This window comes from Hesperophylax consimilis, chromosome 19 (assembly GCF_061612785.1).
Source record: "Hesperophylax consimilis isolate HC1 chromosome 19, BYU_Hcon_1.0, whole genome shotgun sequence".
In the NCBI taxonomy this organism is placed as follows: domain Eukaryota; kingdom Metazoa; phylum Arthropoda; class Insecta; order Trichoptera; family Limnephilidae; genus Hesperophylax; species Hesperophylax consimilis.
In genome coordinates, this window is record NC_142854.1 from 30,779,222 (window position 1) to 30,793,823 (window position 14,602).

The 14,602-nt window shown below is 34.8% G+C and overlaps 2 protein-coding genes across 2 annotated transcripts in view; one reads left to right on the forward strand and one right to left on the reverse strand.

Annotated features, from left to right (window-relative positions):
* Positions 1–776: 776 nt before the first annotated feature.
* On the reverse strand, positions 777–10,262 carry ND-ASHI (NADH:ubiquinone oxidoreductase subunit ASHI). Its single transcript, XM_089642864.1, has 3 exons — positions 10,143–10,262; positions 8,125–8,345; positions 777–2,571 (listed from the first exon to the last, which is right to left on the reverse strand). The coding sequence occupies exons 1-3, from the start codon at positions 10,231–10,233 to the stop codon at positions 2,326–2,328; spliced, it is 558 nt and encodes a 185-aa protein (XP_089498990.1). The 5' UTR covers positions 10,234–10,262; the 3' UTR covers positions 777–2,325.
* Positions 10,263–13,267: 3,005 nt separating this feature from the next.
* Positions 13,268–14,602, forward strand: part of LOC149415130 (116 kDa U5 small nuclear ribonucleoprotein component) — a 28,622-nt gene continuing 27,287 nt past the window's right edge. Inside the window, exon 1 of the mRNA XM_089643295.1 lies at positions 13,268–13,570. Within this exon, the coding sequence (XP_089499421.1) occupies positions 13,377–13,570 (194 nt within the window). The 5' untranslated portion in view covers positions 13,268–13,376. The remainder of the gene's footprint in view (positions 13,571–14,602) is intronic.

Below are 14,602 nucleotides of genomic sequence, written 5' to 3' on the forward strand. Positions count from 1 at the left end.
AAATGCAAAATGGAAAATACCCATTTTGCATTTCCATTTGAAATGGATTTATTTGAAATAAAGCACATCTCTGCATATTTTAAAGCACTTACTGCTTCGAACCGATGTGGAACGTTTGGGCTCCTTATCGGGTCTCTAGCGCGTGGAATCTTCCTATGTTTAGAGTAAAGGCAAGACCAAACCGCCGCGATCATTTTGCGTCTGCGATGGCGTGCACGGTGAGCGTCCTGTGTGCGTGCAGAACCGTTCACACCAAACTAGCGATCAACTAGCGATCAGCTGGCGTCCGTGGCACTCGTACGTTCGTGTCGGTTGTGTGGTAGGTATAGCTCGGAGCGGGAACCATTTAAATAATCATAATCATGTTTGGAGACGAATCTGAAGAAGAATTATTATTATTATTGATATTTACTCAAGTATAAACAAATATCGCTAGGTGAAAACAGAAGATGTTAATTCGTGAAAATATTAATTCATATAAATGTCTGTCCTATAAAAATAAATATATTTTTTCTAAAACTTACCACTTAATCCCAATAATTCTCCTATTTCTTTCGAAACTTGATACTTCTTTCTATTATTTTTATATTTTGGATGTGAAGTGTCATAAAGTAAACGATGCTTGCTAATTTCGTTGATCATTCTCTCTGTATTTGTATTCGACATCATGAGAAATACCACAAACTCAGAGATAATTACGTTGCGTGCAGCGTGCAGATCCTGCAAGCAGCAACTGATCGCCGCGTCCAGACGCTGCACAGGACGCCGCGGCCAATCAGAGAACGCTTCGATGTGAACACGTTGCTACAAGTTCATACACAACATCTGATCGCCACCGTGCACGGGATCGCGGACGCGCTTTGATCGCGGCGGTTTGTTCGGGCCTTAAATCAGTTTTCGACCTTGCCGCTATGTGCGAGTGATCCCTGGGTCGTCTCCCGCCTCCCACAACAAGTCCACGGCTCTCTGAACTGAAGTGTCGGGTTTTCACAACTCAAATCCCCGTCTGCCGCTCTATGTGTCTATGAGTTATCCTTTCCCTCCTGTTTTGTCTCTCTCCCTCGTCCGCAGTTAATCATTTATTTTATGTGCATGCTTTTTGCATTATACCATAACCATATAAGGTAATCCTTCTGTTTGCACGTGACCGAGCCATGTTTTACACTATATTGCTGCGTGATCGATGTGGTGGTGTATCCTCTATGATTTGTCGTCGTGGGAATGCTTGATTAATTGAGGATATGGACAGATCATAACACTCTCCAATATAAATTAAACCTTTCGACTTCTTGTTCAAGAAAGAGTTTCGTAATTTCGTTACACCTAAAATAAGATAAAATTGACCTTACTTCGAGCATACCGAAATGCCCGCTATTAAGTCACTTCTATCTGTTTATTATCTTCTCTTCAGTGAAAAAAACTAACCTAACCTCATCGAGAAGTTGAAAATCTGTGCGTCTGTAATGAACAAGCATCACAACAGTATTTAATACATTATAAAATTTATAAACTATAGATTAGGTAATTTAGTATTTTATTAATAAATAATAATCCTATGAACTATCTAATAAAGAAAGTGAAAATGATTTTATCTAAAAGAGTGGTTAATACTCTCAGTATTGCCGTGGTGAAAACAACTATTCAGAATCGACACGTTGCTCGAAAGCTTTTGCCGTGGTTGGTGACCAAATCTGAATAGCCGGGTACTTCCTAACCTTCCCCTTCTCCCTTCGGCCTCATAACACACCCCAATTGAGAGTGCCATAGTACCACTGGCTCCGGACAGTCTGGACTCTGATGCTGTATTCACAAACAAAAAAATAATTAAAATGAAAATTTGAGAGAAAAAAACAACAGAATGTTTTTTTTTTTCAATTTTTAATTGTATCATAATTTATTTACATATTTTTCTAATATATATTTGCAAATTCTTCGCAAATAAAAAATAAACCATCTCAAAAAGTTACAACAATAAAGTGAACTTTTTCTAAAATCTTTAGATGCGTTTCAATCTTCCAACTTCCCAGTATGTTGTTGAATAAATTGGCAAATGTTACAACATTGTAATATTGTGTGGTAAATTGTTGCAATGAAGTTAACAGTTGCACACTAAATATTGTACACACCAAAATGTTGCAACTTTGTAACATCACAAAGTTTCTTTCTAATGCAGTCACAAAGTTGTTTCTTGTAGCAACTTATCAAACGCATAAGGCATTACAATACTTCAACATTTTATTGTGAGAAATTACAAAATTGCAACATGTGACTGTGTAATATTACAAAAGTCCAACATCTGCAACATCCCAACACTGGTGATGCCATCTAGTGGTGGATGGGCGCATCCTCAGGCTTCTTCCCCTTGAAGGCGCAGTTGTAGTGATGGCCGGGGTACTGCTTGGCCAGCACGGGCGGGTGCATGTACAGTTCCTCCCCCTCCAGCAGGTAGAAGGCCCCGATGAAGGAGGCCATGACGGTGAAGAAGATGGTCCACATCTGCCACATGGGGTAGTAGTGGCGACGGCCCACGTCATACCGGGTCTCGTTAATTGTCTCTTCAAAAGCGTGGATCTGAAAAACAAAAAATATTTAATAACTAGCTGGATTTTCGGAATTAAATTATATTTAGTGCTATTTCCTCTTGTTTTGAAGGTAGAGTGTGCAAAATTTCATCAATCTTGGAATAAAACTGTGTAACCCGCCATAGATACTTTTCTGTATACAGGGTGTATCGGCACTAACCCGACAAACTTTAACCTCTCAGACAAAGACATTTATATACTATGTGTTCCTTTGAAAACTGTCAAAACGTGATAATTTTTGTGTTATTTACGACTTTTGCTAAAAGCATCATAACTCACGTCTTGGGAAACGTAGCCTCATTCTAAAAAATGTTTTGGAAAGATTATGAAATCCACTATTGCATTGTGTTGTTATAAGTAAATATTTGCGTTTCTAAATATATATTTTATGAAAACGTCAAAAATATGTAAGAATCGATAACCATTATTTCAAAGCCGTGAAAAATGTACTTTTTTCTGAGTATCATCAAGAAATAACACTTTATATATTGAAGAAATATAATTAAAAACTATTAGTCACCTCAAAATATTAACCGTCCAAACTAAAATATTTTTAATAAATTATTTAGAAACGCAATAAATTATGGACGAACAAGATGACAGATTCAATCGGCTTAGATAATGCACTTCTACGTTCCATAGATATTGTTGAATACAGACGCGTAGCGTTATTCATTATCGATACTCTGTTTTTTAAATCATGGCAATCCGTATACTAGTGATGGAAATAAATCGATTTTTGTAAAATCTAGCGCGTTTACGTGAAAAGACGTTCTAATATCTTGACCGCTATTATCATATTTACGTCTTTTGACGTTCTAATGTTCCGAGTGGTTAACCAGCTATTCCTTAGCACATTTGGAGTAAAAAATGTTATGGGCACTTTGCTGTCCGGTAGCATTTTTTTTTTCAATTAAAAACAAAAAAATTAAAAATTTCCACACTCCGTCACTGTCATTGGCATTGCTTTTCGTGTTCAACAGCTGTTATAAGCAAGTTTGTCGAAGAGCGTCTTCGCTCTTTCGCACACACTAAATAATAATAGTTAAAAAATAGACGAATGGTGCCGTGCCATTTCGTTGTGATTGTAAAAGTGCGCCAATATAGGTACACACGTGCATTATTCAACGGAATTCTAATAAAATATTGCCAGATGGGATTTCAAACTTTGAAAAAGGATAAAACAGTGGTGACTTGTGGTGAAAATATGAATAGTAAATTTTTTATTAAAAAAAAACGTTACCGGACAGCAAAGTGCACATAAGATTTTTTACTCCAAATATGCTAAGGAATAGCTGGTTAAAGTTTGTCGGGTACGTGTCGATACACCCTGTATAAATAGATATTTTTATTTAATTTATAACAAATTATTATAATCAAAAATTTGTTATTCTTTGTGCTATACATAAAAAAATGATACACTAATGTCTTATAAACATTAGTGTATCATTAAAAAAAATATATTTAATTTATATTAAAAATGCTAATTTGGAGGTAAAGGATCCTGCGAGGAATTCGAACATCTCTTTAACTCTTGTGGGTATTTTAGAACATGCATTGGCAACCAGAGGCGGCTCTAGGGATTCAGTCGTGGTAGGTCATTTGAAAAAAATGTGTGACTAATCTTTATTTGATATTGTGAAAAATGCCCATATATTATTAACTATATCAATTTGTTATAGAGTTTTAGAGTCGCGGACTCTAAATAAATATTATGTTAATATAATAAATTGGAAATAAATACACAATCCATGTACTTACGGCAAATTATTTTTAAGATATTAAGTTTTAATGTAGTTGTCCACAACATTAAAATAAATAAAATCAGTGTTTGATTCTATTTGACAATGATTTTTTACGTTTTTTGTTTTGTTTCATTCTAAATCGATAACAACATAAATAATTATTCTAATCCTTTCCCGAACTATGCAATTGAAAAACAACCATTGTTCCACACACTACAAGCGTGTAAAATGAAAAAACGACATTTGTTTATGTCACCATCTCTGTAAAACATATAATATTCACCGTGTTGTCTCCCCCACGGTCATGACCTAAGCGTCCCTAAACTTTCTTCGGAAGCTAATTTTTACTTCGACGAAAAATATAGTGCCATCTCGTTTATTCTATGGTGCGCGTAGGGACAGAAGATGCCAAATTGGACATTCTTTAAATTGACCCAGCGAATCGTGTGGACTTGTGAATGAAAGCTTCTATTAGAGACAACAGATGTCACTGCTAGTCACTCGCCGCCGCCGCTGTTTCGCGTTACATTTTAAATGTTTTGATGCACATAATTGATTATTATATTTATTATTGTTGTCTTATAATTTTGGGGGGTCAAACACCAATTGACCTAAGGGAAGAACCGCCACTGTTGGCAACCCTGGTCCACATTCATATTAGAACCCATGGAAATGTGTAATGCAGGTTCTTAAATAAGGGCAAATTGTTTATTACGTTTAACCATACATTTAGCAATTGTTGTAGACGTTACCAGAAATTGACAGTGTAATGTTTGGAAGCTCATAACTCAGAATAAGGTAAGGTTCAGTTACAACCTACAATGTTATATTCCCTCACTAACTTCTTACAGCTCTCTCCACTAACGCCCGGTATATCAGATGCTTTTAAGCTCAGATTAGTTGGAATATCGAGCTTAGCATGTAAATCCGTATGTAGGTCGTAAGCAAAGATAGTATTTATTTATTTAGAACTAGCTATACCCCGTGGATGGAGAAACAACAACGTTTTATGTCCAATAGATGGCGCTGTTTTTTTTATAAAAAGCATGTTTTTACCTGTCACAGGTGACATCTATATAATATAGGTATATAAAAACACATGCGTATTTGAATGGAAAGTTGTGTAAAAATTTCAAAGGAATCGGTGTATAACTTTTTTTTTATTTTATTTTTTTATATTTACTCCACACAGGATGCCCTGAAGAAAATAATTTCCCTCAGGGCCTATGTCATCTTTGGGGATGCTGTGTGGTGGGTCTTTTTGTGGAGAGGAAGGAGTGAACATGGGTCTTGAAGAGTCCCATGTTGTAGGAGGGAGGAAACACAGAGGCCGGCAGTTTACGGAGATTTAAGATTTTCAACAAACGAACATTTACATTTTTATTTATACAGATTTACAATCGATAGCTTAACGGCACAAATGTCTTTTACTTATTGACAATCTTAGTCACATCAGCTAACATAGCATAAGAGTTACCAATGGTATGTAATCTATTTATAACAGAATCGTAGTACAATTGTCACGATATCTTGATCTAATAGTAGAAACATGAAAGAGAATAAATGTTAATATATCAATATTATTATTATATCCAACAATTCACTACTGTATCCATATTCATACTGTACTCTAAGTGTTCCTCGGGCGTTACCGACTTATTAAAACATCTCCTAAACACTCCTGGCACTAATAAGAACAAACTTTGAAATTTTCATCGAAAACTATCGGCTACTTTTCGAGTTTTGCAAGCCCAAGCATACGCAGGAATGAATTGAACTGAATTTAAATAAAATTTTGTCTATGATTTTAATAGAGGAACGTTCTTTTTTTTTAATTTGAAAAATCAAACTACTGTCATCATCAGGGGGGTATAATTCCGAAAGTAAAATGAATATGAATAACTGGATATGATTGGCTAACTATATCCACCAATGAAAAACTCTGAAAATCTATGGAATAAACTTCTATATATTTATTTATTATTATCACACGCCCTAATGGGCTTTTACACACTACAAAGTTTAATAGTAGAGTATCACAGTTATTATAAATTCTACAAAATTAAAACAATAAAGGAAACATAATACAACGAAAAAAGAAAAAATATTAAATCCTACAACAAAAGCATATAATAAAATAAGATACATTAGTAAAAATGATAAGAAGTCTCACATAAATAGATATTCAAAATAAAAATATATATATTGCGGAAATTATAGATGTCAATTGAAATAAACAATATTTATATTGATTATTTTTAAGATGAAATATATCTCCCAGATCAGAGTATTTATTTCCGAGACTGTGAAGTCTTGGAATTGGGGAATTTTGATAAGACAGTGTTCTGGTGTTGTAAAAATAAAAGGGTAGTAAATTTCGGCAAGATCTTTTGGGTATGTGGATGCTGATTAATTGGAGTAACTCAGGACAGTCAATTTTGTAATGAAGTATTTTATGTAGTACTATTAAATCTGTGTTTATTCTTCTTTCTGAAAGTTTTAATAGGGACAATTTATGTAGTAAGTAGTTATAATCAATGTTTTCTACAGGAATACGCAATTTATAGTTTATATACTTCAGGAACTTATGTTGAATCTTTTCAATGTTATCGGAATGAATATTGTAAAAGGGAGACCATAACGTAGAGTTATACTCTAGTTGGCATCTAACAACGGTTTTGTACAACATGATAAATGTGCCTAAATTATTGAAGTCTTTTGAAACTCTGGCATATCTATGGTTTTTTAGGACCAATGTGTTTCCTGCAAAAAGCCCGAAGTTAGCGAGTGGTTTATTTATGGTCATCGTCATCGATGTTTCAAAATGTCAACGACTGCGGGGTATTTTTACGCGAGTTTAATTTACGAGTTGATTTTTGTTAAAGTTCCCCACGTCAATCAGAATGGCGTTTACTAATTGTAAACAGTATTTGTTTTGCTGGATTCAGTGAAATTCATAAAAAACTTGCGCTACCATGAAATCTGGCTATTATTTTGGCGAGTTGAAGGCAAACCACGTGACCATAAGGGTTCGAGAATGCTTTAAATAAACTATGATATCAGTTGGCAATAACCAGACCCTGCACAGGAAAGTAAAGTTCACTAAAGCAAGGCAAAGGTTTGTAGAGCAGTTCATTGTGGGACTTTTCTATGCAGGAACTGAATGTTCATTTTTAAACTAACCGCCAGGCGCAGCGACACCAAAAATGAGTGAGGTGGGGAAATTATAACACATTTGTAAAAGTGTCTGATTAAATATTGTGATAAAATATTTAATTTTGGAAACAAGCCCGAACTTTTGTTTGTATCCGGCTTGCGATTTTGAGTTAAGTTTTTTACGCAGCCAGCAATTTGCACTTTACAATTGTAAAAAGGACTAGTAATTCGTAAGCAGATTTCATTTATCAGGACTGAATGATGATATTACAATGCGATTGGCCTGTATACTGTCAGATTAAATTATTGACAAATCACAGAAATTTTCTAACATTCTCGGTTTGTTTCCTTTTACCCGATTGACTGGTCAATCAGTTTGAATGACTATATGACGAATTAAATTTTGAAAACAAACTGTTCGCACATTGGAATTTTTAAAATTCATTAGACTGTTTTAGATTGAGAACCATCCTTTATCAAATAATATTATCAACATTCCTCATTACTCGATGAATCATCCGAGTGTACAAGCAAGATTTTGTCTAGTAGAGAGAATTAAAATATTGCCGGGTTATTTGTGCACTGGAAATGTTTGTCTTTGAAAATAAAACACCAAAGTCAGCGTCAAAGTTTAAAAATACCGGCTCGTTGAAGTTGGTCTTATGTCCCGGATAGTCCCAGGGGTAGAAGGGGTCGCGTTGGTCACCCGAGACCGTGGGCATCTTGGGGTAGTCTCCGAAACCCATGCCGTCGTCTGGGTAGGTTTCGTACGCATCAGGGTGCAGGCCGTACTTGGCCGCTGCCTTGCGGCGCTCCTCCTCGGTCTTGGGATATGGACCAGGTTTCCAATCCTTGTTCCAATCTGAAAATTAGCCACAAACAGTGATGGGTATATTCCATTTCATATCAATTACAAATGTTTAATTTTTTATTTTTATAAATTCAAAAAAATTACAATTTTGGTAATTTTTTAACACTAACTATCTATACAGGGTGTATCGGCACTAACCCGACAAATTTTAACCAGCTATTCCTTAGCACATTTGGAGTAAAAAATGTTATGGGCACTTTGCTGTCCGGTAACATTTTTTTTCCATTAAAAACAAAAAATAAATAAAAAAATCCACACTCCGTCACTGTCATTTTTTTTTTCAATTAAAAACAAAAAAATTATCACTGTCATTGGCATTGCTTTTCGTGTTCAACAGCTGTTATAAGCAAGTATGTCGAAAAGCGTCTTCGCTCTTTCGCACACACTAAATAATAATAGTTAAAAATGAGACGAATGGTGCCGTGCCATTTCGTTGTGATTGTAAAAGCGCGCCAATATAGGTACACACGTACATTATTCAACGGAATTCGAATAAAATATTGCCAGACGGGTTTTCAAACTTTGACAAAGGATAAAACAGTGGTGACATGTGGTGAAAATATGAATAGTAAATTTTTTATTAAAAAAAACGTTACCGGACAGCAAAGTGCACATAAGATTTTTTACTCCAAATATGCTAAGGAATAGCTGGTTAAAGTTTGTCGGGTACGTGCCGATACACCCTGTATATATCAAAATGTAAATGTTCATTTGTTCAAAATCTTAAATCTCCGAATGTTATTCACCGATTGCTTTGAAATTTTGACACAACTTTGCATCCAAATACGCGTGTGTTTTTATATATCTGTATTATATAGATGTCACCTGTGACAGTAGTGAATGGTGACACCCAAAAAAAATTAATAAAAGACCTTTTGCATCTAATCCTAGGAAACACTTGAAACACACAACCTTGCAAATAGAGTATTGAAAGCATGGAACAAACTTCCACAACATGTCATCCATTCTACTAATATAAACATATTTAAAGCTCATTTAAATTCTTATTTGGAGAGAAAAGGGATTAACTTATTTTCAATTTAAAAAAACTCAATTACTGTTAAAGTTATTGTGAAATCAGATATGAGCGCATCAGCAGAATGTTGCCTGCTCATTAAATAATGGTAATTATTTACCTACGACTACCGATTGAGAAAATATTCCGTACATGTTAGGTTAGGTTGGATTAGGTAGACTTAAATCACAAACCAGTCTATACAAACCTAGCGTAGCCCACAAACTACTTGAAAACTGGGATATAACTCTAAAGGGGACGCGAGCAGGCGTTATTAAAGGGGCAATTTTTTGTAGTAGTAAAAACGGTAGTCGTAGGTAAATATTTACCTAAATAATAATAAAAAAGATGTGCTTTATACTATTTGAATAAAAGAGGGAACAGCACTTTAAAAACAATGGCTTTGTTTTTGTACAACAAGTTTTCAAATTCTCTCTCATAAATCAAACTATAAGAGATATTCAGAAATAGGTATTCATAAGTTAACAGTTTGTTCTCAAGTGCTATTTTTGAATTCGTATAAAAATTAACAATAAAATAATGTAATTTAACTTTGCTCAGAATTAATACATGTAAATGATTACAATGTTCAAAAAATTATGGTACAGGGATGTATACACTGGTAACAAGTTGTTAAATTTAAAAGTCCTGATGTTTATTTGACAGTCTAATTCTAATGTCAGCGGTGTGACGTAACGAAGAATATTGAAAATATTAACTATACGAACGTTTGATAAACCAAATATATTTTTAAATAAATTAATATTCCTTACAGGAGCCTTGCCTGATGGCGTTAAAGAGAGCAGCGGGCTGCTTTTTAATTAAAAGGGATGAAAATCTCGCGACTTTAGCAAGGGCCGCCATATTTGCCGATAAAAATGGTGCCAGCTGTTTTATCTATGGAATTTAGAACCATAGAAAGTTGTTAATTTAGAGTACCTATTTACAAATTTCATTTTTTGTTCTCCGATGTTTAGGAACTTGGAACTGAAATATATTTTGCCAAAACACGCCAGCTGTTATGCTACTTATACATTTGCGAACAGAAACGCGAGCCGAGCCTCGAATCATGGGAACGTAACGAAGCAACTGCAAAGGGGCGAAACACCGCTTGTGGCCTTTTCATAACTCGAGGCTCAGCTTGCGTTTCCGTTCGCAAATATATTAGTCCAGTCAGTGGGGAGTTTTACCTTGCAAAAGGTTAGGTAGTAGCGATTTTGATATATGTTGTTAAGATTGGGACTCTAAGGAAAAAAAAAAGTTTTCGACCTTGGGAGGGTCGAGCTCGACCCGCCATCTTGGATTGAAGGTGCCAAAATTTGTTTTTTTCAAAATAATTGTGAAGTGGTCGTTTTTACAACCAAATTGTTGAAGGCAAACTTAAAGACAACTAAATTACCTACATTTTTTGTTCATAGTATTTTTTTGTAAGTCTAATAGGTAACGAGTTACAGTGGCGGAAATGTGAATATTTTTCTAAAAAATGATGAAATTCCCAACTTTGTAATTTTTTCGGGTTATTCATTACATAATTATAATAATTTTGTAAACTCATTTCCACACCACCATGAGGTGTAGAACATGGCGCATGTTCTTATTGTGGTATCTCCAGTAGGTCTACTCCACAGATATACCAGCGATGGTAGATTTCGAAATTATGTTACATTACTATGAATTATGTTACTATAAATTATGTTACTTATTAACAGTCTTCGTCACCAATGTCATCATCTAACTCATTGCCTGTGATACTGAGATTCTGGGCTTCCATTGACAAAATCTCTTCTTCTTCGTCCTCGACATCGATGTGAACCTCTAGCGAATTTCAGCATGTTTGACCATTACAGCACCCACATACAATAGAACACTTCAATCCAGCTTTCGTGCAGCTACATGCAACGCCGCATCCTTTTTTACAATTGCATGAAATAAATTTTAATAAATCTAGGGTGCTGGTTTCTTTGTCATTCTTACTGGAACAAGCCCGTTGGTGTCACGTTTCCAGCCCCAGTTTCTGGATTTTTTTGGATTCCATACCTTTTTTGGACTTCATGGTACGTTCTAAATGCATGGTACTGTGCAGCGTCGTTCGTTGGTGGCAAAGAGGCAAGATTGAATTTGCTTTTTGTTGTCGACTTTGCGAAACGTTTGTAGCGGACTTCTTCCAAGGTTTCCTTATTCATGTCACCCCCGTACAAAGCAACAAGAAAGCGTGTTCTTGCCACTGCTATGTCTTCTGGTGTTGCATCATGTTGTTTGAAGATTCCTATCATGGCATTGAGTCTTGTGTCGTTTTGCACAAGCGAACAAAATTTTGTTTTTCCTTGGTTGAAGAAGGACGATGTTGTATCGCAGCCGCTAAATGCCTTAAATGCCATGAAGAAACAGAACATTCTCAGCCGCCTCTTTGTATTTCACACTATTCGCGGAACACAGTCTTTCAAAAGTTTTGCCTCTCCCGGGTTTGCGAAGATATATACTACTTTTGGGTGGTGCTAATGCTGTCAGCAGAACTAGGAGATCAATGTCTTCGCCAATAATGAAAACAGCGTCATATGATGAACACAAGGAAATCGCAGTATTGACAATCAACTCATCAGCATCTTCTTCAGCCTGCTTAACTGTAAAATCATCCTGTATAAATTGCTTTGTAAGCATCGAAATCAGACGGACTTTGTTATTTTCATTGGCTAAAAATCGTTCTTGTGAAACTTGAACTGGCATTGTTTCATCGAAAAGAACATCTGCAGACATGAGCATCCAGGCAACGTCCTGTAACCAGGACTCAATCAGTGTTGCCAAGTCAGCTGTAGACTAGGATCCCACTATAACAAATCAACGTCATCGAGTATACGGATGATGCTATATAAGTATATTGTAACGTAGAAATACGTTAAAATGATATTGTGTAATATGTTCGTACAAAATTTATCAAGAAAACTGGAGTTCTACAATTTTTTGTCAAAATTTTCTTCTTTCAACCGCTGTAACTCGTTACCTATTAGACTTACAAAAAAAAACTTTCTTAAAAAAATGTAGGTAATTTAGCTGTCTTTAAGATTGTATTCAATAATTTGGTTGTAAAATCAACCATTTCATAATTATTTTGAAAAAACCAAATTTTGGCACCTTCAATCCAAGATGGCGGATCGAGCTCGACCCCCACAAGGTCGAAAACTTTTTTTTTTCTTTAGAGTCCCAATCTTAACAACATATGTGAAAATCGCTACTACCTAACCTTTTGCAAGGTGGAGCCCTTTTTTATCCCCCACTGACTGGACTATATATGGATCATTGATTGTAAAGAGAGAGAAAAATTATTGGTTTAAACCATCCATCTATTGTATCACATTGTTTTAAGGCAACGACAAATCCGATCTGTGCTAAATTACTATAATATTTATATTATTTTAATAACAAAGTTAAAACCAAATGAATTCATGTTATAATATTTTTTATGAAATATTAACGATAATTTTCCAGATCATTATGGAGCGATATTTAAAAAAGATTTATTAGTTGCGAAACAATTTTTGCTTTGTTTAAGGTAATTTGTTAATTTTTAATTTGTAGGTTGGGTTTTTTTTACAGAAACAGTTCATTTCTGGGAAAAATGTTGATTAGGGGTTTGAAAAACAAAATTGTCTTAATGCATCATCCCAACTACGTCTTATTTCAGAATTGATTTTTTAGTATAAAGCACACTTCAGGTGATCTATCACAAAACTGCATTGGATAAAATGTTTTTTTATGTTATTAATAATATCCATTATTTTCGGAATAAGAAAACGTAAAAATAAATATATTGAAATGTTTCACATGGTATCCCTAGTAAATTATTTTGATTATGGCATCCCTGTTTCCATAAACATTTTCTGATGATTTTCAGATGATTTTCAGGTTATGTTTACATGTTTCGATTGGCGTCGTTTATTTGACAGCACCGGTGTTTTGCGAGTCCAAAAACTTATTTAGTTTCATTTAATTATTAGTCAAACTGAATAAAAATGGACGGCGATCTCTACGACGAGTTCGGAAATTACATCGGTCCTGATTTGGAGTCAGATTCGGACGATGAGCAGAGTGTTTATGGGCAGCAGGAGCCAAGAGATGTCGACGAAGACGCTATGGATGAAGACGATGACCCCGAAGGAGAGGCAGAACCGGCGCCCATGGCTGTCGTCCTTCACGAAGACAAGAGGTTAATATTATATCTTTAACCATTTAATAAGTTTGTTTTTGAGGTTACGTTTATAGTATTTGCTGTTTCTCAATAACATAACAATTGAATTATGCGATTGGACACTTAACAGGCTAAGAAACCAAGCACTTTACATAATATTTGAGGTTTTCTTAAGATGTACTTCAGCCTGGCTTTGGTTGCGTCGAATGTCTCACTAAGTTTTCCCTTCACACTGAAAATGTTGAATTAATATTTATAAAAACCATTCCCAATCATAGATGTAAATAATTAGTTTCGCTCAACTGAAAATTCTGATTTACTGCCAAAACCGAGGCAGAGTAACTTTCTTAGTGTGCTTTTATTTCACTAAAATAACTGCTAATGCAAGGGTGGTACACTTGAAACAAAATAAGTGATATGCCAAACGCCGATCGCACAACCCGTCAGTTTCAATGTAATCTCCAACAGTTCTTGACTTATTTATTGTTATTAAGTTTAATTTGTAGAACTCCATTTTAATTTTTATTTTTTATATATTCAATAGTATTGTTATTGGGTTTATAAAAACAGTTTATTTTTAAACAAGTTTTGCTGTGTAATTATTACTACGCGTGACAGCTGTTTCGCCCTCTGAAGGCATTATTCAAACTGTGGGTATCCCACTTACAGACGATACATTTATATTATTTGTAGATAGGTATTTTAATTTCAATTACTGATTTCTTAATTGATTTCGGAGTAAAATGTTAGAAATTATTAATGGTTATTACCCCAGTAAAGTTTCCTCAATTACTGTAATGTTTAAATTTGACTGAATGTCTTTATGTTAGTTATTCCCAAACGGTGACTCATAGGGTTATTTTAATAGCATAATTAAGTACTTCATAGTGCACTATAAAGTAAAAAAAAAGATCTTGACTTTACCATTGTAGGAAAAAGAGCGCGATACCAGCCGTCACTATATATCTTTTACTGCCATCTGTGATTGAAATTTTAAAACAGTTTTTGCTGTGAACGTAGATGGATAAATGGCATGGAACTTGAATGGAT

Coding starts and splice junctions, on each gene's coding strand:
- ND-ASHI (XM_089642864.1), bottom strand. CDS start 10,233: ATGGCGGCCCTTGCTAAAGTCGCGAGATTTTCATCCCTTTTAATTAAA. Junction 8,346..10,142: donor CGCCATCAGGCAAGGCTCCT/GTAAGGAATATT, acceptor GCTAATTTTCAG/ATTGGAACAAGGATTGGAAA. Junction 2,572..8,124: donor AGACCAACTTCAACGAGCCG/GTATTTTTAAAC, acceptor TTTGTTTTTCAG/ATCCACGCTTTTGAAGAGAC.